Below are 15,849 nucleotides of genomic sequence, written 5' to 3'. Positions count from 1 at the left end.
TAGCACCAACCGAGGTTCAGGCGCGCGGCTGACTGGCTTCGATATGCTGATTACCAAATATGGACAACGCGTCAATCACGCGCCGCGCCGCGCGAGCACCCAGGAGCACCCCACACCTGGGCTTGCGCCAGCCTCTACGGATTCCTCTTACCTGCTTTCTGCTCTCTCCTGGTCATACTGCACACCTTTCTTACTGCTCTTTCTTAACCGCTCACGTCATGGATGATGATGATGCCGATTACATGCAGGGTTCCGACGACGAGGTGTGTGGATATACGTTAGGATTGCGCGTTTAGCTCGCCCTCATCGGCTGAGATCGTCCTCATAGGATTACGGCTTTGCCTACTCAGATGATGATGATGGGAATGAGGGTGCAAGCGCAGATGTTGAGAACATGTACTATACGGCGAAGTGTAAGTGTGCTCTCCTGACCATGTCGGGTGGCGTCTCAAAGGATCCTAGCCAAAAAGGAAGATAACCCAGAGCAGGCCCTGAAGGACTTCCGTGCTATCGTAGAGCAAGAAGACGAGAAGGGTGACTGGTGCGTTGTCCTGGCTTTTCCCATCATGCGGACACTCAGTCATGTATATCAGGGGCTTCAAGGCTTTGAAGCAGTCCACCAAGCTGCTGTTCTTGGTTTTGCATCGACCCGCTGATGCGCTGAAAACATACACTGAGCTACTCTCGTATACCAAGTCTGCTGTCACTCGCAACTATGCCGAAAAGACGATAAACAATATTCTGGATTATGTCGGTGGCGGCAAAGGTGGCCCCGTCGAGGTCGGCGTGTTGGAACGCTTCTACGAAGCCACCAAAGCTGCTCTTGCTGAAGCGAGGAATGACGTACGTCGTTCGAAGTGCGGCTTTCAATCACTCACATCGGACACGCTTTTTAGAGGCTCTCAGCAAAGACAAATCTCAAGCTAGCTAAGCTGTGGCTTGACCGCAAAGAATACGGTCGACTGCAGAAGGTCTGCTATGAGCTCAACGTATGAATGTGATAGTTCTGACCTCGTGGTTGTTCCAATACCGTTCGGTATCATAGACCTTGAATGAACTATACAAGTCGACTGTCGGCGAAAGCGGTGAGGATCAAGCACAGAAGGGAACACAGCTTTTGGAGATCTATGCGTTAGAGATCCAAATGCACAACGAGCGCAAGAATTACAAGAAGTTGAAGGTGCGGCTGATGAGTGTGCAGTCTAAGAGTATTCTAATGTTGCATTCTCATCCGCAGGAGATCTACAACGCCTCCAACGCAGTCCGATCTGCCATTCCTCATCCGCGCATCATGGGTATCATTAAAGAGTGTGGAGGAAAGATGTGGATGGGCGAACGTATGTGCACTCCAGTTATCCTGTTCTTGGAATATTAAACCGCAGATAATCCCAGGACAATGGAATCGAGCCAGCGAGGACTTCTTCGACTCCTTCAAGAACTATGACGAGGCTGGTTCTCCGCAACGGATACAAGTTCTCAAGTACCTCGTCTTGGCGAACATGCTCACGGGCAGTGAGGTCAATCCCTTCGACAGCCAAGAAACCAAGCCGTGAGGACGGGCTGGCTTTATGGATCGTATTCTCGCTGAGATATCTCCAGGTACAAAAATGATCCACAGATCAAAGCTATGACAGACCTCGTGGATGCGTACCAGCGACGCGAAGTTCATGTGGCGGAGAAACTTCTTGCAGGTTTATCTCGTGGTGCTAGTTCACCCTTGTCGCATGCTGAGCTTTCGTAGACAACAAGGCAACCATCATGGATGATGCTTTCATCAAGTCCTATATCGGCGAGCTGCTGCGAAGTTTGCGAACACAATATCTCATTGATTTGATCAAGCCATACACTCGCCTTGAGCTGTCTTTCCTCGCGAGGGTACGTTCGCTGTTCTCGGTAACGTCTAGAAGTCTCACCATAGAATTTTAGCAATTGAACGTGGACACTGACATGGTCGAGGAGCTTCTCATCGGTCTCATCCTCGAAGGCCGTATAGAGGGCCGGATTGATCAGGTCGGCATGCTGTTGGAGCTAGAGTCCAAGTATGCGACCGTTTTCCCTGGCTCACTTACCCTCTTTCTAACCGAATGCGTAAAGGCAGAGTCTCCAGAAGAAGCGATACGGTGCCTTGGAAAAATGGACGACTGCCCTGGAGAATATCCACTCCGCCGTCATCGGCAAGAACCACGGCGGTGGGCGTGGCGAGTTCGCGTATGGCATGGGTGACAGCATGGGCCCAGGACCTGATAGGTGGTGAGCGCATCGACGTCGCTGAAATGCATGTTTTTGTTCGCAATTTGCTTCTCTGTATCATCATGTTTTGTACAATCATCACACCGCAATCCATCTGTAGCACACAATCTTCTCGAGAGCGAAGCGGACGCACGCAAAAGCATGCATAATGTCTGTCATTATCCGAACATACACTAAATACCGCAGTGCAGCCGAGATCGAGTGATATCTGCATGTCGTGAAGCGTGAGATCACGTATTGCATGACAGGACTGACACGACATACCAAGTCTACGAAGACGGCCGCGCAGTAGGCGTAAATTCATATGTCCAGCCAGCGGTGGGAGGTGTGTCTGTCGGTACGCGCAATTCCCTGGGGAACAAACCTCTCGGCCTCGACTCAAACGCTCTCTTCTCCTGAGTCTTCATCTTCTTCATAGCGTCCTGCTCCTCCTGCGTACGAGTCCGGGGATCGTCCACCTTGTTCGCCTCCTTGTACAGCTCCGGCGCGACCACGCGCAACGTCTCCATCGCCGAGCACATGCTCTCGAACTTGCGGTTCGCTTCGGCCGTGCGCTTGTGACGGAGGTGTCGCTGGTGGAGGAGCCAGGCGCGCTCGATAGTCTCGTGCGCCTGTGCGGACGGGATGGCGCGCTGCAGGCGGAAGCCGACGTCCGGCCTGTACTTGCCCGTCGGCGTCGCGCGGCTGCGGATGTTCGACGGGTAGAGGGCGCGGCGGATGGTTTCCAGTTGACGGTTGGGACCGCCCTCGGTCTCGCGCCGAGCATAGCGCACGGAGGCCTGCGCGACGCGGAGCGGGAGCTTTTGCTTCACTGGCGCGAGGAGGGAAGAGGACATAGTGCCAGGAAGAGTGGTGGTGGTATTGTAGGGTCGCCGCGGATGTCGAGCGACTTGCGAGGACTGGTGAGGTCAAGGTCAAGCTTTCGGCCCAAGCTCCGCTGGCGTATCGAGTCGGAGGGGCGCCTGGGACGACGCGCTCCCGGGCCGGGCCGGCAACCATGTACAACTCTCGCTCCACGCAGCTTTTCGTTCGTAGTTTATTCCCAGCGACACCAGCCTCTGCGCCCGTCATGTGGCCCAGAATGACCACATATTCTGTCGTGCTTGCATTTTCCCACCTCTTGCATGTACTCCTGATTTATTCTATTCATCACCAGGTTCATTTTCGCCTTAGGAAATAATTGCAGCCCTGGGATTACAGAGTTTTCCCGAGGACGTGACGCTTACTTCTCGCCTCTGTGGGCCTGTATATTTCCACAACGTCTTTCAAATGGCCACCGCGTGCGGCCATTCATAATGGCGCATCCCATGAGAAAGGATTGAACCACCATGTTGGATTTATGTCCCGAAGATTCCGACGGCCTGGAAACGTAGTCTGGACGCCCATGGCCATGGCATATCGGTCATAAATTCCTTGGGGCCTAATACACACCATGCCATGCCAGCCGTCGTACGTACGTAGGGTCTTCTTCCCCTCGATCTAAATCGATGACAACGCGCCGGTCAGGTCGATTCAGCACTCGCCATATGAGAAGCGTACATTCGACACCCTTTGCCCAACTTTGGGGGACTTGCCACCGCCGCCCATCTTCTGAATGCCACAACTACCGTGATGGAACCTGTGACCATTGACCTGTCGCGTGCCGCAAGACAGCTTCTTTCCCGATCGTCCGACTTTGCCAGAGATTATGTGACCCTCCGTTGGATATCTTCCTCAAACTTGCTGCAGCTACGGTCAGATCTATAGATATTGTCATTTCGAACGCGCCCTGTGGCATATGGACCTCTTGACTGCCACCCGTCGTCACGTCGTTCTATTCGGAGAATCAAGGGAACAGGACCCTTTATATAAAACCACACCACCGCAGTGCGTGACGTTGTGCATCTGTTCCATGAATACCGCCGACTGCGACCATCCGGCGTGTGGGCACCAGCAGTGTCTTCAGTGGCTTTGCCTTGCGGGACAGACGTCGTTCGGTATCAACGGAAGTGAAACACAATGATCTTGAATTCACATCTGGTGGTCTCCGCGCTCTTCAAGCATGCTCGTTGACGCTGTGACTATCTGGAGGCCGGTATTCATGAGCCGAGGCATCCTCCAATGATGCATCGTCTTTACGTGATCCTTCGCTTTTTTCACTCTTACGTCGGCAGGTACTCAGCGATTGAGTTTTAATTCTAACCTTCTGAAAAAATTCCGGCTTCAACTGCGGTTGTTGCATGCAGGACTTGCCTGAGCACTGGAGGAGTCAGAATGAAGAATATGCTCGAGATGCGCTCCAATTCCCTATTAAATTTGTTTATATATTATCGTATCAACGCTCTTAAACAGCCGCATACCAACTGTTCTGGCCGGAGTCCAGCTTTCGGAGTAGCACTTGGAGTAGAATGGCGAGCAGGAAGTGGGTTGTGTGAGGCGCTGGGCTTAGCCAAGGGACGTCATCCTATCAGTCGGCGCCATCCTGCCTCATTGGGAAGACACTTTCGGCGCGAGTTTGCGCGACGCGTCTCGACTCGTGACACGACCGCGCCCGCCGTTCACGTTCCTTGTCCTCCCTCTCCATGTCTCTGACCGTTCTGCAGCTCGCTGCGCGCTGCCGCCAATGTAGTGGCGCGTTTCAGATGCTGGTATGTACGACTTTATAGGATCTCGCGCCAGTTCACTGAGTCACGCTTGCAGAGGCAGCCACCTCAGCGGCAGTTCCACTTCACCCCCTCTGTGCTGGCTCGCAAAGGCAAAGAGAAGAAGGTCCGCAAGCTCACTAAGAAACAACTTGCGGCACTGGAAGGAAAAAGCTGGCCAAGCGGCCCAAGAGTGTCTATTTGAGTGAGAAGATGCCTTTGGAGAGTGCCATCGAGGTTCTGAGGGTGCGTCGCATGACATATGTTCTTTCGTTCCCCGCGTGATTCCTTGCATCTCAAGGCCGTCGATGTCGCGCGTCCATACTCCACTTACGAGCTTGTCGTGAAGACCGGGATGGGCAATGGTATCACCATCCCAAAGGGCCGTTTCGCCCTACCCAAGCCCACGAAGGAGGGCTCGAAGGATGTCATCCTTGTGTTTGCTGAGGGACGTCAGGCAGATGAGGCTAAAAAGGCAGGCGCGGATATAGTGGGTGGTGCTGAGCTCATTGAGGGTGTAGGTCATTTCCTCTGCTGTTCTCTGTGCATGCTTTGATTCGTCCTCCAGGTCATCTCTGGTCGCTACCGCCCTACCCTCTTCTTGGCAACTACTTCAATGATTCGCCCCATTACTCCACGACTTGGTCGTCTGCTTGGTCCTCGAGGGTTGATGCCTTCGGAACGGAGAGGTACTGTCACGGATGACGTCGGCGGTTACATCAAGCGACTCAAAGGTACTATCGAATGGAAGGGTGACAAGGAGGGCACTATCAGGCAGTCTGTCGCGAAGGTCTGGTTCTTCATCTGCGGACATATGCGGTTGCTCATTGGAGTCTATCTAGATGCATTTTACTGTTCCTGAAGTTATCACCAACATCCGTTACTTCATGCACAACGTCAAGCGCGCCACGAACAACATCCGTGATCGTAACGTGGATTCTCGAGAGGCTGACTCAAAGCCGGGTTAGTGTTTCCCGCTTTATTTTCAAAGTCACCCACTCATGCCATGCACAGTCAACTCGATCACGCGGGTATTGCTTACCACTTCGCAGGGTCCCAGCATCCAGATCTCGGATCTTTGAGGTCGATTCTCAACTCTTCTTCCACACTGTACTACTCTCTATAATAACCCGCTCGTTCCTCTCGGTGTGAAGAGTGATGTGCCATTATAAAGTCCTAAAGAGTTCCTACAAATATGCCACCTGGAGGTATGACATGCAGAGAATGCTCAATCGTCGTAATCACCATCCTGTCGCCGTTTGGCCCGCCGGATGGACCGCTGGAGGGTTTTCTTCTCGCTTTCAAGCTGTTTCGCAATCTCCCCGTAGCTGTTCGTCTTCGTCTTTTTCCGTAGCTCCTTGCGTTTGCCGATGGATCGACTTTGCCCTTGCTCATCCGACCCTATGGATCCCCGCCGCACCTGGGGTGGGTTTTTGGGTTCATGAGGGAAAATATCGCCCCAAGAAGATTTCCGTGCATCGTAGAAAGGCTGCTTCCCTTGGGACTTAGGAATGGTCATGCGCATGATCTGACCTGAAGCACCAAGGATATTCAGCCAGGGACAGACTACGCAGCTCGTACGTGTTAGACCTACCCTCTACTGTGCAGCCATCGATGATGATGTGACCACTTCTCTTGAGAGGCGGGAACACCAATCGCGGCCAGCTGTACGCCTCGTGTCGCAGCGCAGCGGCCAACTCGGATGGTCCAAGGGGTAACTCTTGTGGTGACAGGTCTTGGACAGTTGCGCTGTCTACCTGCGAAGAGGCATCCTCGCTATGTTCGTGATGAGCTTCAGCCAAGGAGAGCTGCGTAATAGGGACGGTCTCCTCTTCCTTGGCAAGCGCACGTCGTCCGACGTCGCCGATACGACCATGCCTGGTTGTCGCAGGAGCGGGGCGTGGTCCACGGCGGATGACAACGTAAGAGTAGCGCATGTCTTCGTGCCCTGTGCCTGAGTGTTTCGTCTTGCGGACAAACGCCGGGCGCTGCATCCGCTGAGAGAACGAGCATGCCAATTTGGACCGACCTGGGTCGTAGAGGGGACATGCCCCGTCGTGGGGACACTGAAGTGATGGTCAGACCACCCTGAGATGTTCATATGAAAGACGTACCGGTGCCACCACGTGAGTGCCGATGGGGTAGGGGTAATCCGAGTCTGAAGCCTCCTGCACCTCCTTCTGGCCAAGTTTGAGAAGGTAGTCTCGCGCTCCTGCAACATGGTCAAAGGTGTGGTCGATGATGACCTGAAGACACTGTCAGACGCCTGGGGTTTGGACGGCGATTAAACAGGGACAAACCATTACTTCGGCCCCACTATCCCACATCTGCTTGACTAGCTGCTTCCTATCCACGTCTGTCTGAAGAGTTGACAGCAAGAATGCTGACAGGGCCATTGTTCCCGGGCCGTCCACGCGGTCGATGGCATTGTCCTCATGGAACAACTTCTGCCAGGAGATATCAAGCTCCCCCTTCCCGAGATCTACGCGCGACACGTCAACACAATAGTTCTCAGGAATTGTATGCTTCACATACCCTTCAAAAGCCGCTTCCCAATCCGCACCAGTCCCTCCCTCTTGTCAAGACCAAGATAGCTGTCAAGTGCAGTCTGCGACATCTGACTGTGCTCAGCTTCTAACGGCGTGCCTTCCACCGGCTCCGAGGTCCGTTGGAAAGCGTGTGTAGATGCCCTGAAGCGAGCAATTTATCAGATGATTGTAATGCTTCGTGCCGGCCGAGTACAAACCACAAACCACTGCCGGTGGCCGCGCCCCAGTCAATCACGCGCCGCACCTGCCAATCAGGTCCAAGCCGTTGTTTGAGATGGTCAAGGACCGCGTAAATTGCCGAGTAATGTGCGGGAAGAGCCACAGTCGCGAACGCAGTTGCATCCGGCAGGGCATGGCGCCCCGCGACCTTGCCCGTGCGATACCTGAAACCCATCACAGAGCTCCAACCGTCTTCAGATCCCGAATCTTGCTCGAACAGGCGTTTGGCGGACTGACGAAGCTGAGATTTATCCGAGTCTGCAAACGGTTCACCGTGAGTGGTACGCGAAAGAGAGGCCATGGGAGTCACTCGGACAAATTGACGTACCTGCGATCATCCTTTCGATGCTTGTCTGCAATTCAAGGGGCACAACCAATGCCCCAATGCCCTGGCTCCCGAACGCAGCGGCAGGAGACTTCCTTCCTTGGCCCTCTGTCTCCTGCGTGTCGAGCCCCGCCGACGTCAAGTAGTCCTGCGTAGCGTCCGAATCGTGTGGGAAAAGTTCCAATTCCCGAGGACCGTGCATGTCGGAGCCTGTTCCTGCCTTCTTCCGTAGAGACATTTCAACGTCCCTCAACAGCGTCTGGAACGCGGGGTCGAGTTCGAGGGGGGCGTTAGGTTGATGTGAGGTGTTTGCCGTCGATGCACATCGGATCGCGTCGGTGCGCTGTCGCAGGAACGCACCCACGGACCGTCGAGCGTTCAGCCGCAGCATAGTGGGAGGTGGGAGGCAGGGACGTGGTGGGGGCCAGTGAACCGGCGCGTCGCCTTCGCTGCCAGCCACCGGCGCGTCCCAGCGCGTCGCGGGAGCGCGGCACTGCGCAAGTCAGCCACCGCTTGCCCCTCGCACACATCCTTGCTTCTACACAAACAGTCTCTCTCTGCTTCATTAGACCATGTCTTCCACAACAAAACGTGTCGAACCTCCACACGACTCGGAGCGCCCGGTCAAGCGGGTTCGGGTCGAAGAAGACGAAGAAGACGACGAAGAAGACGACGAGCAGGAAGTGCTGCATGCCGAGCCACAGAAAGCCTCGGACTTGTATCTTGATACCGTAAGTCTCAGTTGCCTGCACATTACGCGAACAGGGTGCAGACCCATCATCAGATAAACAGAGTTGTATTGGACTTTGACTTCGAAAAGGTCTGCTCTGTCTCGCTGTCGAACATCAACATCTACGGCTGCCTGGTCTGTGGGAAGTACTTCCAAGGCCGAGGCCGCAGCTCCTATGCATATGCCCATGCAATTCATGACGATCACCACGTATTCATCAACCTCGAGACTAAGAAGGTGAGCCTGATTCGCCGAGTGGTTCGCAACACACTCCGCATGGTAACTCTTTCCTGTGCTTCAGGTGTACGTCCTTCCCGACGGGTATCCCGTCTCGGATCCTTCCCTTGAAGACATATCTTTTGTCCTTGCACCTTCCTTTACTGTCAGATCCGTTTCCAAACTGTCCACCGCCGAACATCTCCGGAAGCCATCGTATGACCTTTCAAACAAGCCATACATCCCCGGATACATCGGCCTCAACAACATCAAACGCAATGATTACATGAACGTCATAGTCCACGCTCTTCTGCACGTTCAGCCTTTGCGAGATTATCTGCTTCTTTCCAACTTACGTGGCAAGGAGCCGGAGATGCTGAAGCGATTTGCCGGTCTTGCAAAAAAGGTATGGAATCCCCGGTTGTTCAAGAGTCAGGTCAGCCCGCACGAGTTCTTGCAAGAAGTCAATCGCACGAGCGCTGGAAAATTCAGTCTAGAGAAGCAGGGGGATCCCGTCGAGTTCCTTGGATGGATGCTCAACCACCTGCACAAGGACATAGGGGGTACAAAGAAGAAGAATTCTAGTGAGCGATATCCCTACCTTCTTGGTGGGAGCAATGATAGATTGTTGGTCATAGGCGTCATCTTCTCCACCTTCCAAGGAGAAGTTAGGATGGAAACACAACAAGTACTCGTACGACCGGACACTGGCGGCAATGAAAAGCCCCGTTTTGATATCGACAGAGGTGGACCGTTGTGAGCATCTGTGCTGTGTCATATTTCCTGACTTCCTTCTCGCAGAGATCAAATCCGCTGTGTCACCATTCTTGTTCCTTGCGGTAGACTTACCTCCACCCCCGCTTTTCCAAGATGCCATCGAGAAGAACATTATTCCCCAAGTCAGTATTCAATCAGTACTAGCGAAGTACGATGGTCAGAAGACACAGGTGTGTGCAATGCTACCGCTCTTTTGCTGGTGATACTCACAGTTCCAATAGGAATCGGCTGGGCAGTTGCGGAGATTCAAATGCCAGCGACTGCCGCAGTACATCATCCTGCACTTCAGGCGCTTCACTAAAAACATGTTTGTTGAGGAGAAGAATCCCACGATCGTCAACTTCCCTTTGCGCGGACTCGACTTCCGAGAATGTACGTTACTACCAATGATGACCACCGCACGCCCTCTGATTACTCCCTCGAATCCCCTCGCCGGTATCACAGATGTCGATGCGCTGGCTTCTCACCCGTCAACCGTATATGATCTGATTGCCAACATCACCCAAGAGTCCGCGGCAGGCACAACTCACGACAAGGACAGCATGATTTGGAAGGTCCACCTTCGCGCCGGCGGAGGCGGCGGAGACAATGAAAGATGGTACCAAATCCAGGATCTCATCGTGGAGGAGATTAGAAAGGAAATGATCGTACTCGGAGAGACCGTGCTTCAGGTACGTTTCCACGTTGCACACTCCGCCCCTTCACTGCTAATTTATCCGGCGCAGATCTGGGAGCGGAGGGCTGAGGGTGCCTCGGCAAACGGCATGGATGTAGACAAGTCATGATCCTGTCTATGGTGCACTGCAGTGTAGCTCTAGTACATGTTTTAGCCGTTTACTGGGACCCTCGCGGCGTAATGCCAGGGCCGTCCACGTCCGGGGGCGCAGTCGACGTGCCTGCGGCGAGGTAGGGCCCGCCAGGTCCGCCGACATGACATCACTTTTTAATTTCCTGCTCGCCCCCGCTGGGCGTCGCCGGAGGCGGTTTCTTGTCCGATGGTGCATTGCCTTCTCCCGTTGCCTTTCCTGCGGGGCGCTCTGCTGGCGCGGAGGTTGGCGCCGGTGCGGTCGCCCCACGAGCTCTGTCAGGGGAGTGTGAAGTTTCAGCGGCACAAAAAATGGTTCAAGGCCGCATTCGACACGTACGATTCCCCGGCTTCGGCCTGCTGCTGGTCGAACAAGGGCTTGAAGATGTAAACTCCGGACACGATCCCTGAGTGGCACCCCGGGCAAGGGATGTGAGTTAGGGGTGCGCTGTCAAATAAGCACTAAGGTACTCTACCTGTGAGACCAGCCACGACGAAAGGAATTGCTCGTCGCGACATCTCGACGCGTAAGAACAGTCAATCTCGTCCTGGGCGAGGCGTGCCAGCGGTTCTGCGGGCTGGGTATCATTAGGTAAGCACCTACATTAGCCGCTCACTCTAGTGCTTACGCCCGCCAGTCACTGCCAAAAGTATAATAAAAAGTGTGTTCGAATGTACACTCCACTCAGCGACGTGCCGTACACAGCTGTCTAAGACTTGGTACTCTACTGTTCCTTGCCGTCCGACCGAAGTCCGACCCAGGTATTCTGACCAGGCATGAGCCACGCCTAGACAGGCTGCCCCAGCGCTTGCAGTGCCTCCTTTGACGCCAGCTCCTTAGCCGCTCCCTTCTGCGCTGACACCCCGACACCGGCAGTCTCCTGGTTGACTGTGGGCGTCCGCAGATGGCGTTTCAGCGAGTCGAACCCGTAGCTCACAGCGAGGGCAGACGCTTACGGTAGGCTGTCAACTTCCACTCCTTGTTGACGAATTCTTCGCCCCAGTGCAATGCAGCAAGCTGCCCTTGCTTCTGAAGGTCTGCAGAAGTCGTCAGGACAGCGTCGAAGCACCTTGGCGTCTACAATTACAGTTATTCAATTGGACGGTGTAGCCTATCACGGTCAAGTCAGCTCACCCGACCTATTCAATGAGTATATGGACCGTAGCGACTTACGAGGCATCGTAGCAAGCAGTGCGGAAAGTACGAGTAGATTGGGTGAGTGCGGAGAGAGCTCTGTATCAGCAAAGAATGACTGTGGTGCTGAAGACGGATGGCTCCCTCAGTCTTATACCCTGCCGTGCGCCATGAGCGACACCGGCCGACATGTAGACCCATCGCCGGAGATGGCGCATGGGCGGTGCGCTTCGCTGACGACGTGGATTCCCCCTCCTCTCACGGAGACTTGAGAACGCTGGTTTTACAGATAACGAGCGTACCGGAATTGGAGTCGTCAGGAACGCAACCTCGCCGGAGGCATGACAGACAACCGCGCATGCCCCGATCTGTCCCATTAGCCACGTTCAGACGGTGCCACGGTCGCGGCGGTGTAATTTATCAAGACGCCAGTCGCTCTGGGAATACCGCATCTCTTCCGACCCGCAAGGACATTTGAGGCCTTTGTTGATTCCTCCTGTGGCCGTGGTGTGCTTATTGTGCATCGAGGAATCGTAGCGTGCATCAGTTGACATTAGCGCAGGAGCCAGCACATACGGTACTTTTTTTTGCTGTGAGCACTGTCGGTCACGACGGACTCGTGAAGGCTCAGATCTTTTTGAGAATGGCCATCATGCGTTAGTGGGTGCGGTTTGCTGCCCCGAAACCGCCACAAAAGCGTGCCTCGCTGGATCGGCGGGCGTCGTGAAGCTTTGCCAGTGATGAGGATTTTCCAAGCTTGACGGTGGCGACGAAGCAGACCAATCCAAGCAGAAGTCCTCATGGCATATTGTAACAGTAGAGGTTATGCACCGGAGCGCCTCCAGCGCTGGTGACGGTATCGGGCGTTTCCTGTACTGCAAGGGTAACGTCGGAGCCTTTGAAACTTCATTTCGGCAGCCCGCACCGAGCAGCGTGGAGGTGCGTAGGGCGTGTGACGCCCACACGCAGCTGGTCCGTTCATTTCCTGTCGCCGTATGACCGGATAGAAGGTGTGCACCCTATGTGAGGGTCTCGGGGAGTCTCCGTAGCGTAGTGTAGCTAGCTATCGACGGCGCAACCGGTCTCACGAGGCTGTTTGCGACCCGTCAGAGCGCAAGGCGTTCTAAGGTGACTCCGAGAGTTTGAGTGCCTCGTAAGCCGCTGCCATGGCGTTTGGATATTTTACCTGAAGGTTCCACACGGCCGACGGCGACGGAGGATAAATGCGTGTGCCAACACGCGTATGACCTACATGTGAGATCCAGGAAACAGATGGCGGCGGGATGTTGGTCAGTGAGGACTCCAATCACATGGAGGCGAGGCCATGAGCTCACGGTACGTGCAGGTCTCGAGGAACTTGAATAATGGACTGCGTGATGTGGTCTGGCATCCTTCCATTCCAGCTCGTCACGGCACTGCGAGGCCACGAAAGGGTGTCGGACGACAGCCCGCGCAGGCCGGGTTGCGCGGAAGGCGAGCATGCGACTTCAATCCTCGTTGGATGCACCTGTCAGACCGCAAGATTTATCGAGCGTCGTCCAAGCATCATTATCGAGATTGGCGGACTTACCGCCTGTGTGGCGGGGAAGGTCTGATGACGACCACGACGAAGTCGGCCGCTGCGTCCGAGTGCTCTCAATCGGACTGTGCACCCACCGGAGAGACCGTAGAGCAGCCTAGGTTTCGCAGCCGCCCCTCGCCGGAGCGTGTAGACCCAGGGCGGCTGTGCGGATCTGATCACCGTGAGTGGCCGGGGCGGACGCGTTGAAGACATGAGGCGGCCTGCCACCGACTCGTCGTGCGAAGGTGCGGGCTCCACGAGCAAAAGCGCAAATGGCGGTCGATGCTTTGCCTCGTACCGCGTCCCACGAAGAGCTGGAAGAGAGTTGCGGCCCCTGTCGCCGCGCAGAATGCAGCGCTCCGACCCTCAGGTACGCGCCTCGACAGCTACCGGATCAGCGCCTAACATCCCCGCGTCCCGCTCTAGCCTAGGGCCCGAGGCTCCCAGCTGCAACACAGGTGAGCATCAATATATTACACGAAACGAAACAACGGGGACCAAAGGTGCTACCGGCGCGGATAGAAGGTCGAAACTGTCCCGACGTGCCCGCACAGTCGACATAAATACCATACCAAGACCCAACGTCCCACTGCAAAAACGCCGAACGCAACAGATGAAACCTACCGAACGGCCACGGCACGGAGAATGTGGAGAGCAGAAGAAGGGAAGGGCGCGATGTCGATCGGGGTTCAAGCCACGCTGGCTTCCATCACCTCTGAGGACGGTTCCCCCCGGTTCCTCAGAGCCCTAAGAGCGATGCCGGCTGCTTGCTCTCGGGCGGCACTCTTGGTCAAGCCTTTCCCAGCGCCGAGGACCTCATCTTTGACTGTGCGGATGCATAAGAGGGACGATCGTCGATGCGCGAAGCTTACGCGAGCACTCACTGACGCAATTGGCGGTCCACTCCTGACGATGGCGTGCCCCGGTCCACATCTCCTGCCAGCTCAGATGAGCTACCAGGCCGTTCCGTTGAAGATCTGCAGAGCCCGGCAGGACGGGGACATGAGCAGGGCGCGGAACGAGGGATCTGCGGAGGTGCGCTCACAGTTGTTCAGTGCGACGGTATGTTCTGGCGGGTCTGGCGGGACAGTCAGGAGAGGGCATCGGACGACCTGGAGGAGACGTACCTGGGGTGTGGGTCATCTCCCTCAAAGCTCGACGCTGAAAAACGAAACCCGGCGGCCATCGTCGCTATATCACCCCCCAGGTCGTGCTGTCCTCGGGTCCTCGGCTACTCCTGACGTCTGCTGCAGTCGGGGGGCGGCGGTCATGGTGAGGTTGGACTGAGCGGCAGGGCGAGGGACCTGTGCGATCTAGCAGTTCATTTGGAACGCCGTCGACCGTGCACATCACAGGCCTCTCGATCGATGAGCTCGCGACAATGCAGGATTTAGGGGGCCCACATACGAGGGTGAACGTTCCACGGGGGAACGAACCAGGAGAGGGTAGCGGGTCGCAGGCCCGGCCGGTACGGTGGCTGCTGGACATTGCCAGATAAAGCGCGCTGACCCTCCGTCAATGCGGGAGAAGGACAGGAGGGGCGCGGGGCGGTCTCCAGCAGGGGTCGCAGCGCGGCCTGAAGCGCGAAGCGGAGAGCGGCATGTCGGCCGGGGGCAAGCGATGCGGAGTTAGGGAAAAGACGGGCGGACCTGACGGAGTGGCTTTCGCGGGAGGGGAGACGGACTTCTCCGCTCATATTGCATCTTGCAGCTTGTTGTCTGTCTCCTCGTGGCGGCCTAGGGCGGATATTGCGCGAACATTCGTGCGAGGCCTCCGTCCGTCTCGCGCTGAAGATCATCCGCATTATAGACGTCCTCAACGAGGGCGCGTGTTCGACCTGGAAACGCACCGGGGTCCTGTATCAGCGGGGTATGGAGGCCAGAGTATCCCGCTTATGTGCAAAAAATATACCAGAGAGAAGATGGACGGTGGTGTGTGGGATGTTCGCTGGTATCCCTCTGCGGAAGAATTGCAGCGAGGCTCGGAGATTAGCGCTCTTCCATGGAGGAAGCGCGGGAACGTGAAGTCACAGCGATCTTTTTACGGCGTCGGCAGAGTGAAGGTCGCAGCATCGCCCTGGACACGGCAGACCAGCGTCCCAAACAGGGAAGCACACAGTAAAGCTAGCGAGAGGGGAAGTGCCAGTATTGCATTGAGAAAGCAATGAGAGCATCTGCAGGCTACACAGCAGGGATAACGAGAGCAGCGCAGGGGAGAACGGTCGCGCCTAGTACGGATAGGGGTGGGTGTTAGGTGTCCCAGAAAGCCAGCAGATCCAGACCGCCACGATTGATATTGATACAGTAAGTTTCGAGCGAGGCGACTAGCAGATTAGTAGACGGGATATGTTGGTATGGTCCATGAGCCGAGCTGTGAAAGTGTAACGGCACGTCAGTGCCGCATTGCGTCAGCAAAGGCGAGAACTGACAATGTGTCCAAGAATGTTAGTGCGCCCGAGTTCCCCACAGCGCCCGCAAGGCTTGCTCCGCTGCGAGCTCCTTCGCATCGCCTTGGGTCGTTCCCGACCCACGACCGAATTCTACACGGTTTACTGCAGACGACAGATGCGGTTTAGCTGGTTTCAATGGGCCGCATGCATGAAACATATTTACCAAATACTGATACAGTCCATGTAGGACGATTGCGAGGACCAGTCTGAGT

The 15,849-nt window shown here is 55.5% G+C and overlaps 7 protein-coding genes across 7 annotated transcripts; 3 read left to right on the top strand and 4 right to left on the bottom strand.

The window, feature by feature from the left end:
- Window positions 1-218: 218 nt before the first annotated feature.
- Window positions 219-2,254, top strand: BXZ73DRAFT_86971 (PCI-domain-containing protein; the record flags this gene model as incomplete). Its single annotated transcript, XM_048024364.1, has 12 exons — window positions 219-263; window positions 329-413; window positions 463-541; window positions 594-843; window positions 897-971; window positions 1,046-1,180; window positions 1,238-1,337; window positions 1,393-1,549; window positions 1,600-1,691; window positions 1,742-1,875; window positions 1,927-2,039; window positions 2,095-2,254. The coding sequence occupies 12 exons, from the start codon at window positions 219-221 to the stop codon at window positions 2,252-2,254; spliced, it is 1,425 nt and encodes a 474-aa protein (XP_047882344.1).
- Window positions 2,255-2,519: 265 nt separating this feature from the next.
- Window positions 2,520-3,086, bottom strand: BXZ73DRAFT_39981 (uncharacterized protein; the record flags this gene model as incomplete). Its single annotated transcript, XM_048018486.1, has 1 exon — window positions 2,520-3,086. The coding sequence occupies one exon, from the start codon at window positions 3,084-3,086 to the stop codon at window positions 2,520-2,522; it is 567 nt and encodes a 188-aa protein (XP_047882343.1).
- A 1,725-nt stretch (window positions 3,087-4,811) lies between these two features.
- On the top strand, window positions 4,812-5,953 carry BXZ73DRAFT_86969 (ribosomal protein L1; the record flags this gene model as incomplete). The annotated part of the gene is made up of 7 exons (XM_048024363.1): window positions 4,812-4,877; window positions 4,930-4,998; window positions 5,046-5,117; window positions 5,173-5,388; window positions 5,440-5,661; window positions 5,714-5,834; window positions 5,886-5,953. 7 exons carry the CDS (start codon window positions 4,812-4,814, stop codon window positions 5,951-5,953), a joined length of 834 nt encoding a protein of 277 aa, XP_047882342.1.
- A 146-nt stretch (window positions 5,954-6,099) lies between these two features.
- On the bottom strand, window positions 6,100-8,355 carry BXZ73DRAFT_39434 (mitochondrial small ribosomal subunit Rsm22-domain-containing protein; the record flags this gene model as incomplete). Its single annotated transcript, XM_048018376.1, has 7 exons — window positions 6,100-6,404; window positions 6,466-6,937; window positions 6,986-7,117; window positions 7,172-7,353; window positions 7,407-7,561; window positions 7,618-7,897; window positions 7,968-8,355. The coding sequence occupies 7 exons, from the start codon at window positions 8,353-8,355 to the stop codon at window positions 6,100-6,102; spliced, it is 1,914 nt and encodes a 637-aa protein (XP_047882341.1).
- Window positions 8,356-8,536: 181 nt separating this feature from the next.
- Window positions 8,537-10,472, top strand: BXZ73DRAFT_39333 (spindle pole body protein; the record flags this gene model as incomplete). The annotated part of the gene is made up of 7 exons (XM_048018353.1): window positions 8,537-8,695; window positions 8,749-8,931; window positions 8,996-9,656; window positions 9,712-9,857; window positions 9,909-10,059; window positions 10,132-10,358; window positions 10,413-10,472. The coding sequence occupies 7 exons, from the start codon at window positions 8,537-8,539 to the stop codon at window positions 10,470-10,472; spliced, it is 1,587 nt and encodes a 528-aa protein (XP_047882340.1).
- Window positions 10,473-11,280: 808 nt separating this feature from the next.
- Window positions 11,281-11,673, bottom strand: BXZ73DRAFT_96495 (uncharacterized protein; the record flags this gene model as incomplete). Its single annotated transcript, XM_048027096.1, has 4 exons — window positions 11,281-11,381; window positions 11,450-11,530; window positions 11,581-11,604; window positions 11,667-11,673. The coding sequence occupies 4 exons, from the start codon at window positions 11,671-11,673 to the stop codon at window positions 11,281-11,283; spliced, it is 213 nt and encodes a 70-aa protein (XP_047882339.1).
- A 2,204-nt stretch (window positions 11,674-13,877) lies between these two features.
- BXZ73DRAFT_96494 (uncharacterized protein) lies at window positions 13,878-14,331 on the bottom strand (the record flags this gene model as incomplete). Its single annotated transcript, XM_048027095.1, has 4 exons — window positions 13,878-14,014; window positions 14,073-14,165; window positions 14,234-14,266; window positions 14,316-14,331. 4 exons carry the CDS (start codon window positions 14,329-14,331, stop codon window positions 13,878-13,880), a joined length of 279 nt encoding a protein of 92 aa, XP_047882338.1.
- Window positions 14,332-15,849: the final 1,518 nt, after the last annotated feature.

Source organism: Epithele typhae (genome assembly GCF_022376455.1).
Source record: "Epithele typhae strain CBS 203.58 chromosome Unknown BXZ73scaffold_3, whole genome shotgun sequence".
NCBI lineage: Eukaryota > Fungi > Basidiomycota > Agaricomycetes > Polyporales > Epitheliaceae > Epithele > Epithele typhae.
This window is presented reverse-complemented; position numbering and strand designations above follow the sequence as displayed.